Source organism: Nothobranchius furzeri, chromosome 13 (assembly GCF_043380555.1).
Source record: "Nothobranchius furzeri strain GRZ-AD chromosome 13, NfurGRZ-RIMD1, whole genome shotgun sequence".
Classification (NCBI taxonomy): Eukaryota; Metazoa; Chordata; class Actinopteri; order Cyprinodontiformes; family Nothobranchiidae; genus Nothobranchius; species Nothobranchius furzeri.
This window is the reverse complement of record NC_091753.1, coordinates 51,203,450-51,229,793: the sequence shown is the minus strand read 5'-3', so window position 1 is coordinate 51,229,793 and position 26,344 is coordinate 51,203,450. Positions and strand designations below refer to the sequence as shown.

Genomic DNA, 26,344 nt, shown 5'->3' with positions numbered 1-26,344 from the left:
AGCCAATGACACAAACTTTGTAGTTGCAACCTGATTTTTTCTTTGCAGTTTTGCTTTTAGCATAAATGATTTTGGGCAGCTTGCAAATTTCAAATAAAGAACATCATATCTTTCTCAGCTTAATCTAAAAGAAACCTAAACATAAATCTAAAGGTCCAAGTGTAAAACGCATGAATAAATACAAAAATATACCTGCCAATATCTACAGAGGAAATGCTGAAACATCATGTTCATCCTCATGTCCCACCTTATAGATCCACAGAGACAAACATCACATTTCATTTACAGGCTGATCATAACCTATAAAGACCATTCATACAGTGCAATCTAATGATTGTGCTTGTTCAGCTGGAATAATGCACACACAGAGGAGGCCAGACCAGAGATGTGCAATTTTAGAGCTGCTGCTGCTGCTGTTAGTATCTTGTGCCCAGACAGAGGAGACATTGTGCAGACGAATAGGAGAAGCTGAGATCCCACAACTGTCTAAGGATGGCGACATTATATTAGGAGGATTATTCTATTTGCACATAAGTTGGAAAAACAGAGAGAATACATACACACAAAAACCCCCACCACTGGAATGCATCAGGTAAAAGAAAAAACAAAACTGGTCATTTTTCTCCGTTTTAAAAATGTATGCTTTTAATTTAGGTTATTGCACTACTGCTTTGCATGGATGTTCCTCTAAAACGTTGGCTTTTACTGGCTTTTGCGTGACCTTATTCACCCTCTCCTTGTTCTGCTCTCCCCACATGTTCAACCTTCCTCAGGATCCTCTGATTTCCTTTTTTTAATCATATTTGTCAATTTTTGCTCATTTAAAATATATTTTTAATCATTTTCTAAATTCTTCTTTATATTTTACATTATTTGTTTTTGTGAATCGCCTCATGATTTTTTATCTTGAGAGGCACTATAGAAAAGATCTTTTCTTCTTCTTCTTCTTGTAACTGGTATTTATTATGTGAATCAAGTTTGAATTTCAGAGAGTTCCAGTTTGCCCAGGCTATGCTTTTTGCCATTGAGGAGATTAACAACAGTACAGAGCTACTTCCTGGTGTTTCTCTGGGATATCATGTTTATGATACTTGTGGTTCTGTTACTAGAAGCATAAAAGTGGCACTTGCTTTGATCAATGGTAATGAAAATAGATCTTCATTGTCAGACGAGTCATGCACCAGACCTGTCCAAGTACAGGCTATAGTGGGAGAAAGTTCTTCCTCTCCCAGTACAGCAGTAGCTACTGTTATTGGAACATTACACATCCCGCTGGTGAGTATATGTGGCTCAACCTAAATTGGACTTAAATTTCACACAATAAATATTCTGAATTATAGGCAAGAAATTAATAATGTGACTTTGAGAATGTTTCATGTTTTACTTTTTTAATATATATTCATTTACAGAATAATTGTGTTTCCTTCAGATCAGCCATTTTGCCACATGTGCCTGTCTCAGTGATAAAACTAAGTACCCATCATTTCTCAGAACAGTACCCAGTGATTACTATCAGAGCAGAGCTCTGGCCCATTTGGTGAAACACTTTGGTTGGACTTGGATTGGAGCTGTTAGATCCAACGATGATTATGGCAACAACGGCATGGCGACGTTCACAGAAACCGCACAGCAGCTCGGCATCTGTCTGGAATATTCTGTTTCTGTATTCAAAACAGATTCGGCAGAAAAACTACAACAGATTATTAACGTTATCAAAGCTTCAACTTCTAAAGTGATTGTTGCATTTGTCTCCCCCGCGGATTTGGAAATGCTTATACATGAGTGGTCTCTTCACAACTTGACAGGGTACCAGTGGGTCGGCAGTGAGGCCTGGATCTTTTATTTAGAAATTGCAATGTTGGATAAGAACCACATTTTGGATGGAGCTATAGGCCTTTCTATTCCCAAAGCACAACTCAGAAACTTTAAGAAGTTCATGTTGGATGTGAAACCCTTTCGTTCTACGAATAATAATTTGTTCACAGAGTTCTGGGAGACGTTATTCGGCTGTAAATTCAAGCAGTCACAATCAGATGAAATTCAAAGAGAATGTACTGGACACGAGGACCTGACTGGAGTAGAAAACAGCTTTACTGACATGTCACTGATGCCCATTTTAAACAACGTCTATAAGGGTGTGTATGCCGTGGCCCACGCTCTGCACGGTATTCTCAAATGTAATAAAACGTGTGACAGCAGTTTGAAGCAAGATCCATTAATGGTGAGCAAAATTTCCTCAGTAATTTGTTTAAAAAAAGACAACAAATAAAATAAAGTACCATCAAAACTAAAATAAAGTTCCACCTTTTTACAACGACTTGTTAACACTGACATTTCTATGTTGTCTCAGATTTTGCAGCACATTCAAAAGGTTCAGTTTAAGACAAAAGAAGGAGAAGTTGTTTACTTCAATGAACATGGAGATCCACCAGCAAAGTATGAGATAATTAACTGGCAGCCAAAAGAAAATGGCTCAGTGGATTTTGTGACTGTTGGTTATTATGATGCATCTTTGCCTGCTGACAAACAGATGAATGTACAAATGAATTCTTTGATTTGGGCACAGAATTCCAAACTGGTAAAACATGTTAATCTTATTTTTTAAAGGACCCAACTTCATATAAAAGTATCACATATATATTTTTTCACACTTTTTTCCTTTATGAAGATTCCTGTTTCAGTTTGCAGTGAGAAGTGTCCTCCAGGAAGTCGTAAGGTCCTGCAGAAAGGAAAACCTTTTTGCTGCCATGACTGTGTAAGATGTGCAGAGGGAGAAATGAGCAACATCACAGGTTAGGATGTGCAGATAAGGATGTTTCAGTTTTCGATCTTTTAAAATAGTTCATGTTGTGGTTATCTCAAAGAATATTTTAAACCCATCCATCAATCCATCCATTTCCATCCGCTTATCCGGAGTCGGGTCGCTGGGGCAGTAGCCTAAGGCGAGAGGCCCAGACTTCCCTCTCCCCAGCCACTTGAGCCAGCTCCTCCGGGGGAATCCCAAGGCGTTCCGTGGCCGGGTGAGAGACATAGTCCCTCCACCGTGTCCTGGGTCTACCTTTAGGTCTCCTCCCGGTTGGACGTGCCCGGAAAACCTCACCAGGGAGCCGTCCAGGAGGCATCCTGACCAGATGCTCTAGCCACCTCAACTGGCTCCTCTCGATGTGGAGGAGCAGCGGGTCTACTCCGAGCCCCTCCCGAATGACCGAGCTTCTCACTCCATCTCTAAGGGAGAGCCCAGCCACTCTTCGGAGAAAACTCATTTCGGCTGCTTGTAGCCGCGATCTCGTTCTTTCAGTCACTACCCAAAGCTCATGACCATAGGTGAGGGTAGGAACGTAGATCGACCGGTAGATCAAGAGCGTCGCCTTCTGACTCAGCTCTGTCTTCACCACGATAGACCGGTACAACGCCTGCATCACTGCAGATGCAGCACCAATCCGCCCATCGATCTCACGCTCCAGTTTTCCCTCACTCGTGAACAATTGCCTTTGTGTTTGAAATGCGCTATACAGACAAAGCTGCCTTGCCTTGCTTTTGCGTTAGACTTCCGGTCTGGCCCAATCTGAACTGTAGAGTTTGATGTGTTTTGGAAGTGCGCCTAAAAATTCCACTCGTAACATAAAGATAGCATCCGCTTCTGTGATGCATCCAAAGCATTACACTAGAAAGGAACCCGTCCCCTATCATGGTGGCTAATTGCCACAAAGTACATTTCTCAGCCATTTTGTGTCGCTTTCACGTTCAGTGGAAAGGAGCCTTTAAGTGTTATTATGGAAATGTTGCAAAAATGTAGCTGGTTAAACTATTAAAGCTACAATTTACTTTTGCCAGCTTAAAATAGACTCATGACAGTTTTAGTCAAAGTTACAAGCAGTCTCTTTAGATGGGCTGAAACGCTACCACCAATCGCCAATCCATCACAGTGGATACAAGATAAAAAAGTTATTATAAATTCTAACTGAATCATTCACAATTTCCATTTTACCAGCAATAATCCAGTTCATTCATAATTTACAGATTCTACCACCTGTCTGAGATGTCCACCTGAGTCCTGGTCAAATGAGAGAAGAGACGCTTGTGTGACCAAGGAGGTCGAGTATCTGACATAAGGAAATGATGGGATCACTTCTTACAGCCGCCTCCTTGTTTGGAACATGTCTGACTCTTATTGTAGCAACTATTTTCTTCAGATACAGAAACACTCCTCTAGTCAGAGCAAACAACTCAGAGCTGAGCTTCCTGCTGCTCTTCTCCTTGACTCTGTGTTTCCTCTGCTCTCTGACCTTCATCGGACGTCCATCAGAGTGGTCCTGCATGCTTCGCCACACAGCTTTTGGCATCACCTTTGTCCTCTGCATCTCCTGTGTTCTGGGGAAAACCATGGTGGTCCTAATGGCCTTTAAAGCTACACTTCCAGGGAGAAACATCATGAAATGGTTTGGGCCTACTCAGCAGAGACTCAGTGTTCTGGGTTTTACGCTGATACAAGTGATCATATGTACCTTCTGGTTAACAATTTCTCCTCCTTTTTCATCAAGAAATTTAAATGAATACAAAGATAAAATAATCTTGGAGTGTGCTCTGGGTTCAGCTGTGGGCTTCTGGTCTGTACTTGGGTACATTGGACTTTTGGCCATGTTGTGTTTTATTTTTGCTTTTCTGGCTCGAAAACTGCCCGATAACTTCAACGAAGCTAAACTGATCACCTTCAGCATGTTGATATTCTGTGCCGTGTGGATCACCTTTATCCCAGCATATGTCAGCTCTCCTGGGAAGTTCACTGTCGCAGTTGAAATATTTGCTATTCTTGCTTCAAGTTTTGGACTGTTGATCTGTATCTTCATCCCAAAATGTTACATCATGCTAGTTAAACCAGAACAAAATACAAAGAAGAATATGATGGGAAAGGGAACACCAAAACCATTCTAAGGACATTAAATGATTGAGGCCAAACATATGAGCTTAAATGTTTATTTCCCTTCCGACATTTGTTAACTTATTAGTAAGGTTGTATATAAGGTTTCTGTCAGAAATCACATGTCATGCTAATCATAAAATCTTTTTAGTTGTTTTTTTCTCAAATAAGCATTTTTAAAGGGGCATTATGGAAGTTTGACAGCCAAAACATGTATAGAAATAATAAATTTCTTCTTCATACATTCTTCTGCAATGCCCTGGTCCTGTAGAATGAGCCCTGGCATTTTTACTGTGATTGCATGTTTTTCTGTAAAATCACAGAAAAAGAGAGCTGCTCGGGTTGAGCAGGCTGCTTCATGCGCGTTCACGCTCAGGCATAGCCCGTAGCATTTGCTATCTGTAGCTTTAGCAGCAGAGAGAGAGGCAGTGCCACTTTGTCACTGTTCCTAACGCCTAGTGACAAACCTAGCTACATTTCTGAGGACCTTAGCTACTTTCTGTAGAACTTTCTTCTAGATATTTCCTGCACATTAGCAACAAAATAGCCATTTTCGCTTCGAACCGTTCTTTGGTTTGACGTTGTTTCAGCTGTCATCAAAAATATAAAAGTTACAGATACTGTGACTGTTCCTAGATTGTAGCTCACCTTGTGAGATGTCTGACTCCCATGCAGAAGACCTGGGTTCGATTCTGGGTGTGAACATAGTTCATTTAGAGTTTCTTTTTTACATTATTGGTATATTTTTTTACAGTAAGATGCCCAAATTTTTATTAGAGACTCGCCGAACGGCAGTGAATTCACAGATAAAACAGATGTGGGTTCAACTTTCCTTTTTGAACAAATTTTCAAGCAAGGGAAGGGAATGATCTGAGCATGCAGAAGGACTGACCCATCATAAACTTTTGTCGGCTGTGCTGAAGAGAAAGGTACAGAACCAAATTATTTAATTAATTAGCTGCGCATTCTCGTGTCCTCCGGGCCACACACACACACACACACACACACACACACACACACACACACACACACACGGGACTGTTTCAGCTGTTATTTTTGTTAAGGAGTGTGCACATACTGCATGCGCGCCTTGTGCACAAGCCTACTATTGAAGCTGCCGTTACGCTTTTGGCCTGAGGGGGCAATCGCGAGCATAAAAATTCAAAACTCCGTAAAGTCCCTTTAATAAAAAAATTATGTTTCCCTGAATCTAATTATTTTCCATTTTAAATCTCCTGAGTGCTTAAGAAATCAGTTAAAAATTAAATGATATACAGACGTTGACAAAAATATTGGTACCCTTAGGTCATTGACAGAAAAACCTAGCCTGGCCTGCCAGATTGGTCTTCTGTTTAGTTCTGCACAGAGAAAGAGTCTGGTAACTCACAGGCAGAGCAGCACATGAGGGGCGGGACTAGGCAACTCAAAAATAGCCAATCAGAAAAAAGACATAAATGCCGACTGTACCACAAAGATCTTTATTTTAGAAGAAAGGCTTTTAGCGCTTCTACTTCTTGTGGTTTTAAAGACATCTGAGTCATTTGGAACAGAGGAAAGAGCCGCAGCAAACGCCGCCGGTGTCTTCGTTGTTTATGAGAAACTGAGCATCACTGTGAAGGAGCAAAGCGGCCATAGAACATAACAAAGCCTCCTCCATGTTTCACAGTTGGGACTATTTTGTTTTCTTGATATGCTTTATTTTTCATTGTCAACATAGAGCTGATGTGCCTTGACAAAGAGTTTTATGTTTGTCTCCTCTTTCCACAGGACCTTCTCCCTGAAGCTTTGTGGCTTGTAAACATATGTCCGCTCTCCTGCATTTATGATTAGTTTTCGAAGAGGCCACATCTGATGTAGTACACTTTGGCTCAAACAGCGTCAGATGGTGCAATCTGAAACTTATGTTCCTCGAGCTTGAATTTCACCTTGGATATCTGTAGAAGTTTTTCTGGGCTCTTTTTTTACCATTCGGATTATCTGTCTCTTTGATTTGTCATAAATTTTCCTCCTGCAGACACATCTGTCATGTTGTGGGGCAAGAGTCTAACCCAGGACATGCAGAATCAGAATCAGAGTCAGATTGTATAAAAAAAAAATAATATTTATTGACGAAAAGGTGAACTAAGGGCACACTGGAAAATCCAGCTGGTGCAGAAACGGGAAGCAGCGTCTGGAGGGAAAAGTAGCAGAGGTGAGTATGGGTGTTGTAGTATGGCAAGGGAATTGCTGGCTGAGGGACTTACGGCTTAGATAGACGAGAAACGTGTGGGAGGGGTGAGCCGGGGTAAGTCCAGGTAATGATAGTAGAGCGGTAGAGGTGAATGAGGAATGGGATCTGGTCCGGTGTGGTTCTGGAGAGGGAGCGAGAGGTGGAGGAGATCGGGTCGGCACTTGGAGGAGGGTGAACTAGGAAATGAACCAGATAAAAATCCAAAACGGCGTTGGGGAAAACTCTGATGATTATCCAGACCTGAGGTGGGGTAAAATCCAAAAATAGAATTAATCCAAGTCACGAGAGAAAAATACAAGAGAACAAGAGCAGAGATAAGCGAGGGCTAGAAACTACCGGACAGTAGTTAATCATCCGGCATTGAGTCATGTCCACTCTCCTCCTTTTAAACTGGCCCGCTAATCAGCTGACTGGAAACAGCTGTTGCTCCCTCTCCTGAAACTAAAACACTCAGAGATAGTGAGATGATGAGACGACCACTCATCCCGGCTCATGACAGTACCCCCCCTCAGTGGACGCCCCCTGGCATCCTAGCTGAGGCAGCCTCGAACTCCCGGATGAGGGACTGGTCATCAATGAATGAACGCGGCACCCAAGACCGTTCTTCGGGACCGTAGCCCTCCCAGTCGACGAGGTACTGGATTCCTCTGCCCCGACGATGAGAGTCTAGGATCTTGTTGACCGTGTAGACCAGACCTCCCTTATAGAGCCGAGGAGGTGCCAGAGCAGGACAGAGAGTACTGGAGACCACAGGCTTGACCGACACATGAAAAACCGGGTGCACACGCAGGGAGAGGGGAAGGTCCAAACAAACCGTAGTGGGAGAAGGCACGTCCAGAACCTTGAAGGGGCCAATGAAGCAAGGAGATAACTTGTGGGATGAAGCCTTTAAAGGGATGTCCTTTGAAGAAAGCCAGACCCTCTGTCCAGGTGTGTAAACCGGAGCCGGACGCCGCCGGCGGTCTGTCAACTGTTTATTCCTGAGAGCTGTTCAGTCCAGTGCTGCCCTGGTGGAGGCCCAGGCGCCTCTGGCACCACGGAGGAATTGAGGTACGGAGGAAATAGAGGTTTGCTGGGGAAAAAGCGAAGGTTGGTATCCGAGAGACAACTCAAAAGGTGACTGACCTGTGGCGGAGGATATATGGCTATTGTGCATATATTCAACCCAAGGAAGGTGAGTACTCCAGGAGGATGGATGAGATGAGCAGACACAGTGCAGCATGGCACCCAGCTCCTGGTTCATCCACTCACACTGTCCATTGGTCTGCGGGTGATGTCCCGAGGTGAGCGCCACCTTAGCTCCTAGGGCCTCCGAAAAATCCTTCCACACGCTGGAGACAAATTGCGGTCCACGGTCGGACAGGATTTCCTTTGGGATGCCATGGAGATGGAAGGCATGCTTTACCAGGAGCTGCGCTGTGTCTGCGGAGGAGGGAAGAGATTTAAGAGGGATCAGATGACAAGCCTTAGAAAATCGGTCGACAATGGTGAGAATAGTGGTGAAACCGTTTGAACTAGGCAGACCACATACGAAGTCCAAGGCTATGTGAGACCAGGGGCGAAATGGAGTGGGTAGTGGATGGAGAAGACCGGCTGGGAGGCGATGGTCCCCCTTTTGTTGTGAGCATGTATGGCAGCCTGAGATATAGCTCTTGGTGTCATTGAAGATGGAGGGCCACCAGAAGGTCCGTCTTATGAGGGCCACGGTTCGACCTACTCCTGGATGTAAGGAAAATGTGCCTGTGTGTGCCCAGTGTATTACCTTACTCCGCATGGACTGAGGTACGAACAGCTTCCCCGGAGGACCGTGGTTGGGACCAGGGTCCCCCCTTTGGGCCTCCAAAACCTGGTCTCTGATCTCCCACGTAACACTTCCGAGGATACAGTCAGGAGGTAGGATGGTAGCAGGCTCTGCTTCCTGATCAGGAGCGTATTGTCTGGATAGGGCGTCTGGCTTGGTGTTCTTGGAACCGGGGCGATAAGAGATCTGGAAGTTAAATCGTGAGAAAAAAAGAGACCAGCGGTACTGGCGGGGATTTAATTGCTTGGTTTCTTTGAGGTAAACCAGGTTTGTGTGGTCAGTCCAGATGATTAACGGATTCTCCGCCCCCTCCAGCCAGTGCCTCCATTCCACTATTGCCAGCTTTACCGCCAACAACTCACGATCACCCACGTCGTAGTGACTCTCTGCTGGGGTGAGGCGCCACGAGAAGAAGGCGCATGGGTGGAGGCGTTGGTCCTTGGCAGACACTTGAGACAACACAGCACTTACTCCTGTGTCTGAAGCATCTATTTCCAGCGTGAACTGTCGCTGAGGATCCAGACGGTGCAGGATGGGGGCGTTGGAGAACCTCTCCTTCAGAGTTTGGAAGGCAGATTCGGCTTTTGAGGACCAAACAAAAGGCTTATTTACTGAGGTGAGACTGGTAAGTGTAGCTGCTGTCTGACTATAATTTCTTATAAATCTATGATAGAAACTAGCAAAGCCCAAAAACCTCTGAAGTTGTTTTCTGGTCGATGGAGTGGACCATTCCTTTACTGCTTTGACCTTCTCTGGATCTGCCTTCAAACGCCCGCTCTCAATGACGTAACCTAAAAACTTAACTGTGGTGACATGAAACTCGCACTTCTCAGCTTTAACATAAAGTCTGTTTTCAAGGAGACACTGAAGTACAGCTCTCACGTGTTGGGTGTGCTGTTCCATGGTCTTTGAGAAAATCAAAATGTCATTGAGATGAACTGTAACAAACTTGTTAATAAAATCACCCAGAACCGAGTTCACTAGAGATTGAAAAACAGCGGGAGCGTTTGTTAATCCGAATGACATTACCAGGTACTCAAAATGTCCCAATGGAGTCTTGAATGCAGTCTTCCACTCGTCCCCCTCCCTCACCCTCACCAGGTGGTAGGCGTTCCTGAGATCGAGTCGGCTGAAAATGGCTGCGTCCTGGATAGGTTCAAAAGTGGAGGAGAGTAGAGGCAGTGGACACTTATTGCGAATGGTGATCTGGTTCAAACCTCTATAGTCTATGCAGGGTCTCAGTGTTCCTTCCTTCTTAGGCACAAAATAGAACCCAGCACCCAGGGGGGAAGAGGAAGTTCGAATGGTACCTGCGGCAAGACAGTCCTGGATATACTTCTCCATGCTCTCCTTCTCAGGCTTGGAGAGATTATAGAGACGGCTGGATGGCAGTGGGGCCCCAGGTAGCAAGTCGATGGTGCAATCAAAAGGCCTGTGTGGAGGCAGAGAAGATGCGCGATCCTTGCTAAAAACCAGCCTGAGGTCGTGGTAGATCTGAGGGACAGAAGATAGATCAATATCCTCCATAGGAGGCGCAGGGAGACTGTGAGTGAGTGAGGAGACAGATTTTAAACATGTTTGGTTACATTCAGGGTTCCATCCTAAAATCTTATTTTCTCTCCAGTCCAGGATGGGATTGTGGCAAACCAACCACGAATGTCCCAAAACTAGTGGCGACTGAGGTGAGGGAAACACATAAAAGCTCAAAGTCTCTGAGTGATTACCTGACACCAACAGGCGGATGGGTACGGTCTGGTGGGTGATTGTGGACAGACCTCGGTTATCCAGTGAGGAGACAGAGAGAGGTCTAGACAACCTGGTAGTGGGAATCCTCCATTTTGTCACCAGCTGAGGGTCTAAAAGAGACTGCTCACATCCAGAGTCCAGGAGAGCGTCGAGAGATATCTGTCTAGAATCAATTATCAAAATACAGGGGAAAGAACACCGAGAGCTAGCAGAGTCTGAAAACCCACCCACCAGTAGTCCCGGTTTTACTGGTGGGCTCCCCCTTTTGACAGAGCGGGGCAAGTGCTTCGAAAATGTCCAGCCATCCCACAGTACAAACACAGTCCTGACCTGATCCGATGCTCTCTCTCTTCCTGAGAGAGACGAGTTCTCCCCATCTTCATAGGCTCCCCCGCAGAGGGGGAGTCCATTTGTACACGTCCTTTAGCTCCATACACTCACTCATGTTAATGGTTTCTAAGGCTTTGAATGGACTAGCTCCAGCGTATTTGATGGAGTTGTTGCAGCCATATGTCCCTTTTCGAATGCTCTGCTCTGAAAGCCGGTTGCTGCTGGTGGCTCCTAAAGCTCGGCTAAAGACGAGAAGGAATAGGGCATTCTCAATAGCAGGACCAAAACTGTGGAACACACTTACCCTATCTGTAAGGCTCTCTCCATCAGTAAGGCCCACTTTTATGGTTTGGCTTTTAAATCTCGGGGTTAGATGTTGTTGAGCTTTTACATGATTTAAATCTGTTTTTACTTGTTGATTTTAATTGTCTTTGTTGATTTTATCAGTTTTAACTTGTCATTGTGCAGCACTTTTGAAGCATACCTCATTCCTGTCAGGGCCTCTATAAATAAAGATAATGATGACGATGATAAAACAATGCAAAATCAGTAAAAACCATTTTAAACAGTAAAATTTTGTGATCAATAACTTAAAATGACCATCAGTGTCCATCACCACACATAATCAAAAGCCAGGGTGTAACAAGTTTTCAACCTAGAATTAAAAACTACCACCAAAGGAGACGGATATAAAACTGAAAATGCAGTGATTTTTTTCAGCTTTTGTGATTATCATCTTGATCATTTTGGGAAAATTGAAATATTCAAAAGCTATTTGAGTCATGTAGCAAGAATGCTGGTGAAGGTCTTCCATCAACCACGTCAGCTAAGCAGGTTAAAAAGGAGGCAACTGGACTGTGGTGGGTTATTTTTTCAGACATCGCAAAGATCAATTTCATAACATATATTTTAACTTCTTTTTTCCTTTATCAGTATCGAAAGCTGACAAAAGGTTTTCTGTTAGAAGGCAAACGATGCTTTGCATTGTTTGACTCCATAGAATATAAAAAAACACAATTTAAATGTACAAATGCTAGCATAAAATGTTTCTACTTTAGTGACCAATACATTGAAAATGGTTTCCTTATTACACATGCAGACACATAATAACAAGACATCAGCATGACATCATATCTGTTTTCCTGCCCCTCCTTGCTTATCCACAGTGCCAAAGCATCTCTTTTAAATATCTAATAGGCTGTCTCCTAAACCATAAATACAGGTTCAGGTCTGAAATTTTGAAGCATGTACACAAAATATGACTCTGTGCTTTGGTTGGATCAGATGGCATAATGTCCACATGGAAAAGACTAGGGCAGTGTTTTGTACTGATAAAGCTGCAGCTGTTAGTGTCTTACTCCCAGACCGAGGACATGTTGTGCAGCCGAATAGGAGATCCTGAGGTCCCACAGCTGTCTAGGGATGGAGACATTATGCTGGCGGGATTCTTTTATTTTCACGTCAGTTGGAAGAACAAACAGAATACATACACACAGAAACCCTCGCCACTGGAATGCATCAGGTAACATATACAAGAAACCTGATCATTCACCTTTTTCTGTCTTGTGACTTAATGGTGTGCCTTGATTGGTTCCATGAACGATTACATCTGCATCAAAGAAATTAGTTTTTAACTACAACTGTTTATTGTTCTCTGAACAAAGTTTGAATTTCAGAGAGTTCCAGTTTGCCCAGGCTATGCTTTTTGCCATTGAGGAGATCAACAACAGTACAGAGCTGCTGCCTGGTGTTTCTCTGGGATATCATGTTTATGATACTTGTGGGTCTGTTACCAGAAGCATAAAAATTGCACTTGCTTTGATCAATGGTAATGAAAATACATCTTCATTGTCAGATGAGTCATGCATCAGACCTGTCCAAATGCAGGCTATAGTGGGAGAAAGCTCTTCCTCTCCCAGTACAGCAGTAGCTACTGTTATTGGGCCATTACACATCCCACTGGTAGGTAGATTTGATTAAATCAAAACCATACCATAAAGTAAACAGCAACCATCCACTAATATCAAATTCATATGAACAAGTGAGGCAATGGTTTGGTATATTTATTTTTGGTATGTTTTTTAATTACGTAAAATGTTTTGCAGATACAGATTAAGTGTGTTTCTTTCAGATCAGCCACTTTGCCACATGTGCTTGTCTCAGTGATAAATCCAAATTTCCATCCTTTTTAAGAGTGATACCCAGCGACTACTATCAGAGCAGAGCTCTGGCCCATTTGGTTAAACATTTCGGTTGGACTTGGGTTGGAGCCATTAGAACCAATGATGATTATGGCAACAACGGCATGGCAACGTTCACAGAAGCTGCACAGCAGCTCGGCATCTGTCTGGAATATTATGTTGCTTTCTTTCGAACAGACCCAAAGGAAAAACTACAAAAGATTATTGACACTATTAAAGCTTCAACTTCGACAGTGATTGTTGCTTTTCTCTCTCCTCGGGACATGGAAGTGCTTATCTATGAGTTGTCCCTTCAAAGCATTACAGGGATCCAGTGGGTTGGAAGTGAAGCCTGGATCTTTGATTCTGAAATTGCAGCCCTGAATACGAATCACGTCTTGGATGGAGCCATTGGTCTTTCTATTCCCAAAGCTCATATCAATAATTTTAGGGAGTTCATGCTGGATGTGAAAACACTCAATTCCTCAAATAATAATTTGTTTACAGAGTTCTGGGAGGCTTTATTCAGCTGTAAATTTAAACAATCCCAATCAGAAATAATCCAGGAAGAATGCACCGGACAAGAGGATGTGACCGGAGTGGAAAACAGCTTTACTGACATGTCGCTGATGCCAATATTCAATAACATCTATAAAGGAGTGTATGCAGTGGCCCATGCTCTTCATATTGTTCTTCAGTGTAATAAAACATGTAACAACAATGTGAATATAAATCAATTAAAGGTAAATGTTGTTTCTATACTGATGATAAAATTGACATTCAAAAACAATTTTTTAATTATGAATAGAATTTAATAATGTATTTTTATGTTAACACATTTTTTAGATTTTGAAGCACATAAAAATGATTCACTTTAAGACAAAGGAAGGAGAAGAGGTTTACTTTAATGAAAATGGAGATCCACCTGCAAAGTATGAGATTATCAACTGGCAGCCAAGAGAAAATGGCTCTGTGGATTTTGTGACCGTTGGTGTTTATGATGCATCGTTACCTGCAGACAATCAGCTGAAATTCCCTATTAAGTCTTTAGTTTGGACACACAATTCAACTCAGGTTGTTAGCAAATGTTTCACAATGAATTATTTAATTTTTTTATTTTTCAATGAAATAATTGTAACTTCACTGACATTTAAACGAGACCTGTAAAGACAACAGAAACATCTTTTTAATGTTGCCTTTATTCATGTACTGTAGGTCCCCGCGTCAGTTTGCAGTGAGACGTGTCGACCAGGAACACAAAAGGTTCTGCAGAAAGGAAAACCTGTTTGCTGCTATGACTGTATAAGCTGTGCAGAAGGAGAAATAAGCAACATTACAGGTTAGGATGTATTGTAAATTTTAATTATAGTATTATACAATATTGTAGTATGGCTGTAATGTTGGTTGATTTAGTTACATTAAATGTGTTTTTAATGTTTCCAAAGTATCATTTGATTATTCATATCTAACTTATGAAAACAGTATCTGAGAGAAAGTTATTGACTGACTTTAATATTTGGGAAATGTTTGATAATGTCTCACAACACCCGTTTATTTCCCATAAAGTACCTGAGTTGTCATGATGTCTGCAAAAAACTTTGTTGCATTTATACAAACTGAAAATAATTAAACATTTTATTAATTTGCAGATTCTGTCACTTGTATGAAATGTCCTCTTGAGTTCTGGTCAAATGAAAGAAGAGATGCTTGTGTGGTAAAGGAAGCCGAGTATCTGAAATTTGAAGAGATTATGGGAGCCCTGCTGACTGCAGTCTCCTTGTTTGGAACATTTCTGACGGCTGCTGTAGCTTTCATTTTCTTCAGATACAGAAACACTCCTCTAGTCAGAGCAAACAACTCCGAGCTGAGCTTCCTGCTGCTCTTCTCCTTGACTCTGTGTTTCCTCTGCTCTCTGACCTTCATCGGACGTCCATCAGAGTGGTCCTGCATGCTTCGTCACACAGCTTTTGGCATCACCTTTGTCCTCTGCATATCCTGTGTTCTGGGGAAAACCATGGTGGTCTTAATGGCCTTTAAAGCAACACTTCCAGGGAAAAACATCATGAAATGGTTTGGACCTACTCAGCAGAGACTCAGTGTTCTGGGTTTAACTTTTATACAAGTGATCATATGTATCCTCTGGTTGACCATTTCTCCGCCGTTTCCATCAAATAACTTTAAGGAGTTCAAAGATAAAATCATCTTGGAGTGTTCTCTGGGCTCAGCTGTGGGCTTCTGGTCTGTACTCGGGTATATTGGTTTCCTGGCCGTGTTGTGTTTTATTTTTGCTTTTCTAGCACGAAAACTGCCTGATAATTTCAACGAAGCTAAATTTATCACCTTCAGCATGTTGATATTCTGTGCTGTATGGATCACCTTTATACCAGCTTATGTCAGCTCTCCTGGAAAGTTCAGCGTTGCTGTAGAAATCTTTGCAATTCTGGCGTCAAGCTTTGGACTGTTGATTTGTATCTTCATTCCAAAATGTTACATCATGTTGGTTAATCCAGAAAAAAACACCAAGAAAAATGTGATGGGGAAATGATCACACACATTATTTTAACGACAGAAAGCAGTAGAGTGGCAGGGTCATTTAAATGTAGACTTTCTGTTTGTCTATCTATGTATCTAATACTCATATATATATATATATATATATATATATATATATATATATATATATATATATATATTTATATATTTATATATGATGTAGATAGATAGAAATCTAGGTGTTGTTACCGACTCCGACCTGAGCTTTTCTGGACACATTAAGGCTATAAATGAATCAGTATTTATCACTTTCAAGAAATATCAAGAGTCAGAGGTCTCATGTCCAGACCAGACTCCGAGAAACTTGTTCGTGCTTTTAATTCTAGCTGGCTGGACTATTGTAACTGGTCTTCCCCAAAAAGCTGTGAAGCAACTGCAGCTTGTTCAGAATGCCACCGCTAGAGTCTTAACAAGAAGTAAGAGAACGGAGAACATCACACCTGTTCTTAGACCTCTACACTGGTTACCAATAAACTACAGAATAGATTTCAAAGTGCTTCTACTAGTTTATAAATCACTCAGTGGTATGGAACCAAAATACATATCCGTTGTCCTTCCTGTATATACATCCAAGAGGGCTCTGAGATCCCTTGGCAGCCATCAGCTGGTAGAACCACAGATCACAACAAAACATGGTGGAGATGTTTATAGTTACTATGCTGCTCACACATGGAATCTGCTTCCCCATGACCTCAGATGTGCCCCAACCCTAGTGTTGTTTAAATCAAAACTTAAAACCATAATGTACTCATCAGCATTTTAAAAGCAATGTTTCATGTGTTACAGTATCTCCACTGCAACCTGCGCTGTAACTTTGTCTTTTCCTTTAGCTCTAAACTATAATTCTATCTATGTGTATTTTAATTTCTGTTGCTATGTTGTCTTCATAACGTAAGCACATGAATTGCGTCTGCATTTGAAGTGTGCTCTATAAATAAAGCTGCCTTGCCTATATATATATGTGTATATATATATATATATATATATATATATATATATATATATATATATATATATATATATATATTCCTCTTTATGTTATCGCAGTGGGTGTGATATTTTACTAAGTTCATTTGAGATAAAATATACCACCTTTTTTGGCATTTATGAAAATGGTTTCACCATAAACCTCAGCAGTGAAACAGCGTGTGTGTGTGTGTGTGTGTGTGTGTGTGTGTGTGTGTGTGTGTGTGTGTGTGTGTTGGGGGGGCTTTGTTTTAAAATAGAGCCTATAACCCCAATAAGAAATGCTGTCCTCATGCTTCACTCCCGGACTAGAGTCCCCACATGACCTGTGAGACCCATATCTGTGTATGTGTGTGTGTGTGTGTGTGTGTGTGTGCACTTGTCTTTATATGCTTAAGTGGACAAATATTAACGTTTAACCTGTGCTGTGTGGACATTTCCACATTGTGGGGAAGCTGGTTCACACAATGACATACGACTCTTGAACATGGTTTTAGAGAAATGGTTTGAAATAACTTTTGGTTTAGATTAGGGTTTTGAGTAGAACAACACTGGTTAGGGTTATGGTTAGGCGTAGTGGAGTCCCAAAAATGAATGCAAGTCACTCATTGACATATTGGACAATGGGTTTCCATAGACTCCAATAATAAGTTTTGGGGCTAAAATGGGAGGTGGCCACCACCGCCATTTTGACCGTGTCACAGGTTCCGTCAAGCCCAGACAATTCCACAAAAGGAAAGAGAGGTGGAGCTGAGGGTGGGGCCATAAGGCTGGGATCAACTGACGACACCTGGTCGAACTAGCTACAAGCTAACCTGAAGCTAACCCAAAGCAGGTGGGAGCTAAGCTAACAGAGGTAGCAACCTAGCTACAACCGGAGTTAACTGTGCACAACACCAGAGCTTCTGAGTCAGAGATACGCCAGGCTGACCGCTGGATAAAACCGGGTGGAACACAGAGGTCTCCCGAAAGCTGCTGAAAGCCGGCAGCCCGGGCAGCAGTCAGGAGCCGCGATCAGACAGAGATGTGCCGAGCTGCAGGGAGGGGAGAACCACAAGCCGGCAGCCTGCGCAGCAGCCCGCACAGCAGACAGAAGCCGCGATCAGACAGAGACGCGCCGAGCTGCAGAGAGGGGAGAAACGGGTGGAAAACAGAGGTCTCCCGAGAGCTCCACAAGCCGATAGTCGGAACACAGCTCCACCAACATGTTATATTTCAACCAATTTTCTAAAGTGCAGCTTTATGTTAAATGCACTGGGTTTTACCCATTACATTTTTTGTTTAACCGTGTCCTGTCTGGCTGTGAAGCAAACAGAACTGATGTCTGAATGCTGGTAACAAGCCTTACAGATTTTACCCTCAGGTGGAGCATCAAACCGTCTGCTTTTAATGTCACACCTGATACTTAAAAACTTTATTGTTATTGTTTTTGAATGCTTTGTAATTGCGACCAGACACGGAGACAGAGATGAAAGAGAAAGGAAAAGACAAAAGGTGGGAAGAGAGGGGGGAAGGGGGTGGGGTCCACAAAAATAAACAATAATGAACAAGAGGCGGCTTCTAGACCTGCAGAAAGAGAAAGAGCAGAAAAAAATGGGACACACAACTATACATCAGGAGCAAGCTATCACTGTGTCAACCTGATGATGAAATATAAAATCAACATTGTTTAACTGAACAATCACACGATAATAAATCATAGTGCATTTAGTGGCAACGACAGCCTTAAGCCAAGTGTTGAATGTGCCCAAGCCCATACTTTTGAGAGCACCATGTGAGCACCTGTGTGTGTACACACACTTGTTTATGTAAGGTTTCTCTATAGGAGCGTCCAATAGAGAATGTGAGGGACCACAGATCTGCCCCCCAAAGATGTGTAGAAGACGGGGGGAGCTCCAAGTCCCAGAGACCCAGGCGCTGCCCCAGAACACAGGAACCCCAAGGAGACTGCAACCAGAAAGGCCCCCGCCCCCCTCGAGAGGTACAGAGGATCGCCCCGAGGGGCCACAACCAGCAGCCGGCAGAGTCCCAGGAGATATCAGGGGCAAGCCCACAGGCCCGCCCGCAGCCTCCCACCCCCTAGCCGGCCGAGCCTGCGGCCCAGGAACCAGGGGCGACCACCCCTGCCGGGGACCCAGCAGAGCCCAGGGACCCAGACCCCACCAGGCAGCCACCGGGATTGATCAAGCAGACGCCAAAAATCTTAAACCCCCTGACCCAGGAGCGACGAACACTCAGGCAGACCAAGGCACCACACCCCACACCAGGTGTGGAAGGGGGAGGGGAGACGAAGATCTATATCATCAAAAGAAGTCCCAGGAGAGGGGAGGTGTCAAAGGCCCCACCTGACATATACAGTCTACACAAACACAGTCACACACTCCCTCCCTCATGCTCACACATGCACATACAGCCAAAGACTTACAAAAATGCATGCCGGACACCCACTCATGCTCCCCATACACACCCTATTCACTCTGGTCCCGGTGCTGCTGCACATGTGACCCTTTCTGCTGGGGTGCTGATGAGCCGGCTCCCCTGCCCAACGCTGAGCATAGCAACCCACCACCCCAGACCCCAACCAGACGGCCAGGTCTCCCTCCTAGCCTCCAGCCCCAGGAAACCAAGCAACAACAGAGGTGTGCTAAGACCCCTAGTCTCCCTCTGACTGTTCCATTATAGTGTTGTGTGTTGATGAGGTGTAATCCTTGGCTGTGGTGAGCGGGCAATGTGGGCATTGTCTGGTCTATGCCAGCTGATGCCAACACACCACCCCACTTAAACCCACAGTCCTCGGTGTCTAAGTGCAGTTTAAAATTGGAAGTGGGCACCGGCACTCGGGAGGAGGCTGATAAATCCCCCTGCCAAGTGCCGTTGAATGTGCTCACTCCCAAGGCCCTAAGTGTGTGTTTGTGTGGAATGTCATCGGTGGAAGTGTTTAAGGTACAAATAAAATTGGGGGGCAGGTTGCTACAGGAATGCGGAAATGGGGTCCATACCTGCACTCCCTGACTTGTCCACCCCCCAAGGTCATATGTGTATGTCTGTGTGACGATGTGAGGGAGCAGGAGGAGAGAAATATGCGGGGATGGGGAGGACTGGCTGGTTGGGCTTAGCCCTCCAGGGAGCCAGCTCCCCCACTGGCCCCAATAGGCACCTCCGTTGTCAAATTGCCACCCAGGGCATAGAGACCCCAGCCCATCTTGCCAGGGCCCAAAGCAGCAGCATTACAGAGCCTCACGGAGTCCGGCACCAACCCAGCCCCACCCCAGCAGAACATCTATGCCCATCCCTGCATTTGCAAAACTTCCAGAATATATAAGACATAGGACATCCAGATAAGGTTGGGTCCTCCCCCTCCTGGACCTCCCCCTCCCCTGTGATGGAACAGCAGAGGAGCCAAGGTCTACCCGAGGCCCTTGAACCCAGGCCAGGCACTGCTGCATGTTCCTGCCTCCTTCCTGCCAACATACATGTCAGGACCCGACCCCCAAGGCCCCGCCCAGATCCCCACACGGGGCTGGCCACCCCCACACCCCGAGCCCCCACCCAGACCCACCCAGGGGCAATGCAGCTGCCAGGCAGTGACCTATGGCCGCCGCCAAGACCTCCAAGGGGCCCCACTCACAACCGCCAGTAGTCCACCCCCCGAGGCAACCCAAGCACCTCCAGAGGGGGGCAACGGCCCCCCAGTCCCAGACACCCCCCAGTGAACCCACCTCCAGGGAACATCTGGATACTCCAAACTCAGACCCCCCACCCCCCCACCCACATCATCCCGCAGGACAACATCAACGGTCCCCCATCATCGCTATGTGATGGAACCGATCAAAGGAGCACAGAGAGATTGATTTGAAGTGGAAGCAGAGGCTAAATCAAGTGCAATATGATCTAACAAAAGATTTCTATACTGGTTAATGCAGAGAGTTTCTCTATTTTTCCAATTCAAGAGGATAGTTTTCTTAGCGATGCATATGGCAGTCAGAACCACGTGAACCAAAAATGTTTCAATCGGGACATCGTCCAGGTTTCCCAGTAAACAAAGAGAGGGGGAAGTTGGGATATGACATTTCAGACATTTTGACAGATCCTCACGTACTCTACCCCAAAATTCCTGGACAGGACCACAGTGCGTGAATGTAATTGTCAGGAATGTTGTTTGTGCAGTGTGTACATGCGTCAGATGACACAAACCCCATCTTGAACATCGGATGACCTGTATAGTGTACTCTGTGTAGAATTTTGTACTGAATTAATTTTAAATTGGGGTGTCCGATCATTTTAAAAGTTTTTAAACAAGTTTGGGACCAGAAGTTCTGGTCAAAGCTAACTGATAGATCCACCTCCCATTTTTCAAAAGGGATTGCAATTTTATCATCTTTTTTGGACAGTGTGTCATATAATTTCAAGTGGTGCTCGCTGCAGAACCACAAAGGCGGAGCTGCACCAGAAGGTGGAGCTGCACCAGAATCAGCCCTGCCCATTCCATCAGAGTCAGTCCAATTCCTTCCAGTTGTCAGACTTGATAGCATTCTGGAACCAAAGAGGGTGTTATAGCTAAAAAATGCAAGATTGAGGATAGAGTTGAGAAGTTAATTGAACAGTTTTTGTAAAGGTTCCATATAATTGAAAATCTAACTTTGGAACTTTTAATCATGTTATATTGTCATTTCCTCATAAGAAGCATGCCAAAGCAATTTTTAGCCTCATTCATGCATTTTCCTCCCATCTCAGCTTCAATTTGGTCTCCTCCCCCGAAGTGGGTCTGGTCTTGGTTCTCAAATCTGGATATTCTGTGAATTTTCTGACAAATTATTTCTGAAATGACCTCTACTGAGACACCGCCGAAAAACCATACAACCCATCTCAGAGACACACTAGGCAGCACAATTAGATGTAACGCCGCATGAGTTGTAACAGATGTGGTGGTGTAGTGGTTATGGAGTCAGGTTTACATGCAGTTTTGTGCAGGTTCGCCTCCCATTATTGTAAGTTTTAGGTAGTGTACAACCTCTTTTCTTCATTTCTAGCTACACTTGCCAGTACTATGTTTACAACAATTTACTGGTATACAGTTTAACATATAATGACTAATGTGTTTTTTTATTTATTTATTCGTTTATTTAGCCAGTGTGAGTCCATTTGTGAGCAGAGTTTCAACTAAAATGCTGTTTAGGAACGACCAAATTCAAAGAACTTTTACAGACATAAATATTTTGCTGAAAATAAACATTACAACTAAAATATAAACAAATTAAATGTTTCAGCTGGCTAAATAGATTGCTGACGACCCCACCGAGAATCGAACTAGCATCAGCTGAGGGGAAAGCAAAACGTAACTGAGACGATCTCACCACTAGACTACCAAAGCCCATTCAAAAGTCTGTAATGCTGTTATACACCATTTCTGTTAGACCGGCTGTGGGCAGATATTTGCTGAAAGAAACCTTTTCATTTCGAGATATATTCAGTCTTTGTCATGTAGCAAGTTATATTTATCTTGTTTAATTGGAGCATAGAACATAGCATTAACGACTGTAAACTAGTAACAGCCGTAATTCATGTGGGTCAGGTCAGTTTGCGATAAAGTTGAAAACAAAAACGGAAGTCAGTGGGCTAGGCTGAGTTTGCGTGAATGGGCGGGGCTGACTCTGGTGCAGCTCCACCTTATGATGCAGCTCCGCCTTTGTGGTTCTGCAGCGAGCACCCTCTCTATAATTTAGACAGTAGTTTGGGGGGTTTGAGATTATAGAAGTCAAATACCCTTGGTGGTGTTTGTAATTCTATTTTATTGAGCTTAAATTTTTGTTTGACCACAGATTTAATTTGGTGATATTCTAAAAAGCTATTCTTATCTATTCCAAATTGGGAGACTATTCGATTAAATGGGATGGAGTCCAATCCTTCATATATATGTTCCAGTTATAGGATTCCTTTATTTTTCCAGTCCGCAAGGTTCATCATTTGGTTATTTTGCAAAATGTCAGGATTATTCCAGATAGGTGTACGTCTGCATGGTGCTAGTGAAGACTCTGTCATTTTTAGATACTCCCACCATGCTGTCAGAGAGGTGCTGATACTAATACTTTTGAAGCTTTCATGTTTTCTCATGCTTGAGCTAATAAATAGTAAGTCTGAAAGCTCTATCATATTGCAAAGTGTCTGTTCTATATCTAGCCAGGACTCACCTAGTGGGTTATCTTGCAACCATCTTGGTATATATTGCAGCCTGTTGGCTAAGAAATAATAATAAAAGTTGGGTAGATCCAGTCCTCTGTTTTTGGTCTTCTGAAGCATTTTTAAGCTAATTTGTGGAGGTTTATCCTGCCAAAGGAATTTAGTAATTGAGGAGTCCAGAGATTTAAACCAGTCAGCTGGTGGTTTGTTTGGGATCATCGAGAATAAGTAATTTATTCTGGGTAAAACCATCATTTTAATTGTAGCAACCCTCCCCATGAGCAATATCGGTAAGGATTTCCATCTTGCAAGATCATCCTCCACTTTCTTTAAAAGTGGGATGCAGTTTAGTTTGGTTAGATCTGCCAGCTTGGGAGAGAAATAAATTCCCAGGTATGTGATATTCCCTGACTCCAATTGTATATTAAGTAAATTGACAAAAGACAAATTAATTGGTAGAACTGTGGATATTAACCAGTTTATAGAGTAATCTGAAACTCTTGAAAAATAGTTTATCAGTTCTATTGAATGGGAGAGAGAGGATTGAGAATTCTGGAGAAAGAGTAAAACATCATCTGCATAAAGACTGATCTTATGTTCTATTTTCTTACACTCTATCCCTTTAATATCTGTTGTTTGCCTAATTGCTGCCACTAGTGGTTCGATAAAAATAGCAAACAGTGAGGGGGAGAGTGGGCATCCCTGCCTGGTCCCCCTCTGAAGACAGAAGCTAGCTGATATTTGGTTGTTTGTCCTGACATGCGCTGTTGGTGAACTGTATAATGTTTGTAGCCAGTTTATGAAGAAGTTCCTAAAACCAAATTTATGTAAAAATGCGAATAAGAACTTCCAGTTAACTCTATCAAAAGCCTTTTCTACATCTAGAGATACTAATTTCTATGTTTCTACTGTAAGAGAAATCTATCAAATTAAGTAATCTACGCGAGTTTGTGGATGACTGTCTAACCCTAATGAAACCAGTTTGGTCAGGGTGTATTATGAAGGGGGTTACCTTCTCTAATCTTTTTGCCAGGGCTTTACAAATTATTTTGAGATCAACATTAATAAGAGAAATTGGGCGATAGCTGATAGGAAATGCAGGGTCTTTGCCTGGTTTTAACAAGAGACTAATATTGGCTGAGTTCATGTTTGGCTGTAATCTGCCACTCTCTTCGATTTCCCTCGCCATTCTGAAAAATGTTGGAGCCAGAATGATCCAGAATTCTTTGTAGAACTCTGCTGGAAACCTGTCTGGACCTGGAGCTTTCCTATTAGTCATAGATTTAAGGGCTTCCTGGAACTCAGCTGATGTTAGTGGCGAGTCCAGGACTGTAGCTTGGCTGTCTGATAATTTGGGAAGTGTTATCCTGTCAAGGAACTCATTGATCTCGTTATCTGATGGGTTTATCTGTGGTGAGTACAAAGTTTGGTAAAAGTCTCTGAAGGTGTTGTTTATTCTTTCAGGGTCATTAACTATATTCCCGGTTGAGTCTTTAACAGCAGATATGGTAGTTTTCTCTTTATTTTTAATTGGCTAGCCAAAAATTTACCTGATTTATTACTATGTTCAAAGTTTTCTATTCGTAGTCTTTGTGCTAAAAATCGTGTCTTTTTGTCAACAATTCCAAGAAGTTCTAATTTAGCTTTACGTAATTTGCTCAGTAACTCTTCTTCTGTGGATGCCTTTAAAGACATAATGATTTCTTCTAACTCCTGATTACGTTTGTTTTCAGTTTTTTTCTTATGTGACGAGAAAGATTATTTTACATCTCATCAATGTCTTTCCTGCTTCCCAGAGAATAGATGCTGATGTTCCAGGCAAGTTACAGTATTATGTTCTCAATATAAAGCCCACTCCTTTAAAAAAAAATAAATTAATAAAACCTTCGTCTTTAAGCAGTGATGTATCAAACCTCCAGTTTTTGCTTGGTGGGATTGTCTTCTTGTTTGCCAGAGTTAATGAAACCGGGGCATGGCCGCTGACAGCTATGGGGTGTATCTCGGTGTCTGAAATGTCAGCCAACAATGAGCTGCTGACTAGAAAATAATCCAAACGTGAAGGAGAGTGATGGACATGTGAGAGAAAAGTAGACTCTCTACGGTTGGGATGAAGAGATCGCCATGCATCACAAAGCCCATAATCACTCATGTACTGTTTAACTATGTTAGTGGATTGCCAATTGCGCTGAGCCCCAGCTGTACTGAGCCTGTCTGTTAAAGTGTCCATCCAAAAATTAAAATCACCTCCAAGTATAAGTGGACAGTCCAAGTGTTCGGAGAGTACAGAGAAAAAAAATATGAAAGAATGGAGGGTCATCAATATTTGGACAGTATATGCTGACGATAAATAAGCTTTGGTTTTGTAAGAATATTTTTAACATTATAAATCTACCCTCTGGATCTGAAATTGTGTCCAATACTGTGAAATTGATGTTTTTGTGTATTAAAATAGCTACACCCCTTTGCCTAGAGTTATAGCATGCAGAGAACATGCTGGGAAACTCAGGTGTTTTGAGTTAATCTGCAGATATGGCAGATCTATGAGTCTCTTGTAATAATATTTCGTCTGCTTGCACTCTCTTTAGCTGATCAAAAAATTTTAATCTCTTCTCTCTAGAGCCAGCTTCATGTACGTTCCATGAGACAAACTTTAGTGCACCCATAGATGTTTGTGTGAGTAGCTATAATATGACACCTTCATGTGTATGAGATAAAATAAGTAATTAAACACATACATTAATCTTATAGTAAATAATAGAGTAAATAATAAGGGTATTATTATAATAATTATTATCATTTGCAACATTAAATATAATAAAAATAATAGTTGCAAAAAAACAATAATAATTTTTTTTATTATTGTTATTTTTTCCTACAAAATTAATATAAAAATCTTAATGCTGATAATGATAAAGTTTAAATAAATAATAATAAAAAACAAATAACATTATTATTATTATTAATAATAATAATAATAACAAGACAAGCCCAACAGTGTTTTGACTGTGCAATGAAACGCCTTAGGCTACTTATCCATGTGACTACGCATGGAGTCTGTGTGTGTGTGTGTGTGTGTGTGTGTGTGTGTGTGCGTGTGCGTGTGTGCGCGAGTTGTGTGCTGCAGTGTGGAAAGGGAAAAAAATTGTGCCATGCAGATGTAAAGACCCAGAAGCAGATAAAAAAGGGAAAGAAAGGAATTATAAAGGTTAAAAAGAGGAAAAAAGAAGAAAGAAAAGAAAGTGTTGTGGGTGTGAGGTGGTGAGGGAACAGGTGAACATTTCTAAAAGGATCTAGCAGCTATAAATCCTGACACGTTCAAACCCAGTGAGTGCTTTTAATAATAATAAAGTTGTACCTGAAGTTTGTCTAATAAAGCCGGTCTGTTACTCCTTGTTCTTTGGAGATCTTACCGTCAACAAACAGTTTATCCACGGAGATCACAG

General features: G+C 42.6%; 1 protein-coding gene and 1 pseudogene across 1 annotated transcript; both read left to right on the top strand.

Moving 5' to 3' along the window:
- Positions 1 to 356: 356 nt before the first annotated feature.
- On the top strand, positions 357 to 4,932 carry LOC107380572 (extracellular calcium-sensing receptor-like; annotated as a pseudogene).
- Positions 4,933 to 12,450: 7,518 nt separating this feature from the next.
- LOC107380648 (extracellular calcium-sensing receptor-like) lies at positions 12,451 to 15,750 on the top strand. Its single transcript, XM_015951945.3, has 6 exons — positions 12,451 to 12,547; positions 12,690 to 12,987; positions 13,157 to 13,948; positions 14,052 to 14,279; positions 14,421 to 14,544; positions 14,855 to 15,750. The coding sequence occupies exons 1-6, from the start codon at positions 12,459 to 12,461 to the stop codon at positions 15,748 to 15,750; spliced, it is 2,427 nt and encodes an 808-aa protein (XP_015807431.2). The 5' UTR covers positions 12,451 to 12,458.
- Positions 15,751 to 26,344: the final 10,594 nt, after the last annotated feature.

Bases quoted from the DNA above. Each gene is read 5' to 3' on its own strand.
- LOC107380648 (XM_015951945.3), top strand. From the start codon at position 12,459: ATGCTGGCGGGATTCTTTTATTTTCACGTCAGTTGGAAGAACAAACAG. The intron at 12,548-12,689 runs GTAACATATACA...CTCTGAACAAAG, and splicing joins TCGCCACTGGAATGCATCAG to TTTGAATTTCAGAGAGTTCC. The intron at 14,280-14,420 runs GTTGTTAGCAAA...CATGTACTGTAG, and splicing joins GGACACACAATTCAACTCAG to GTCCCCGCGTCAGTTTGCAG.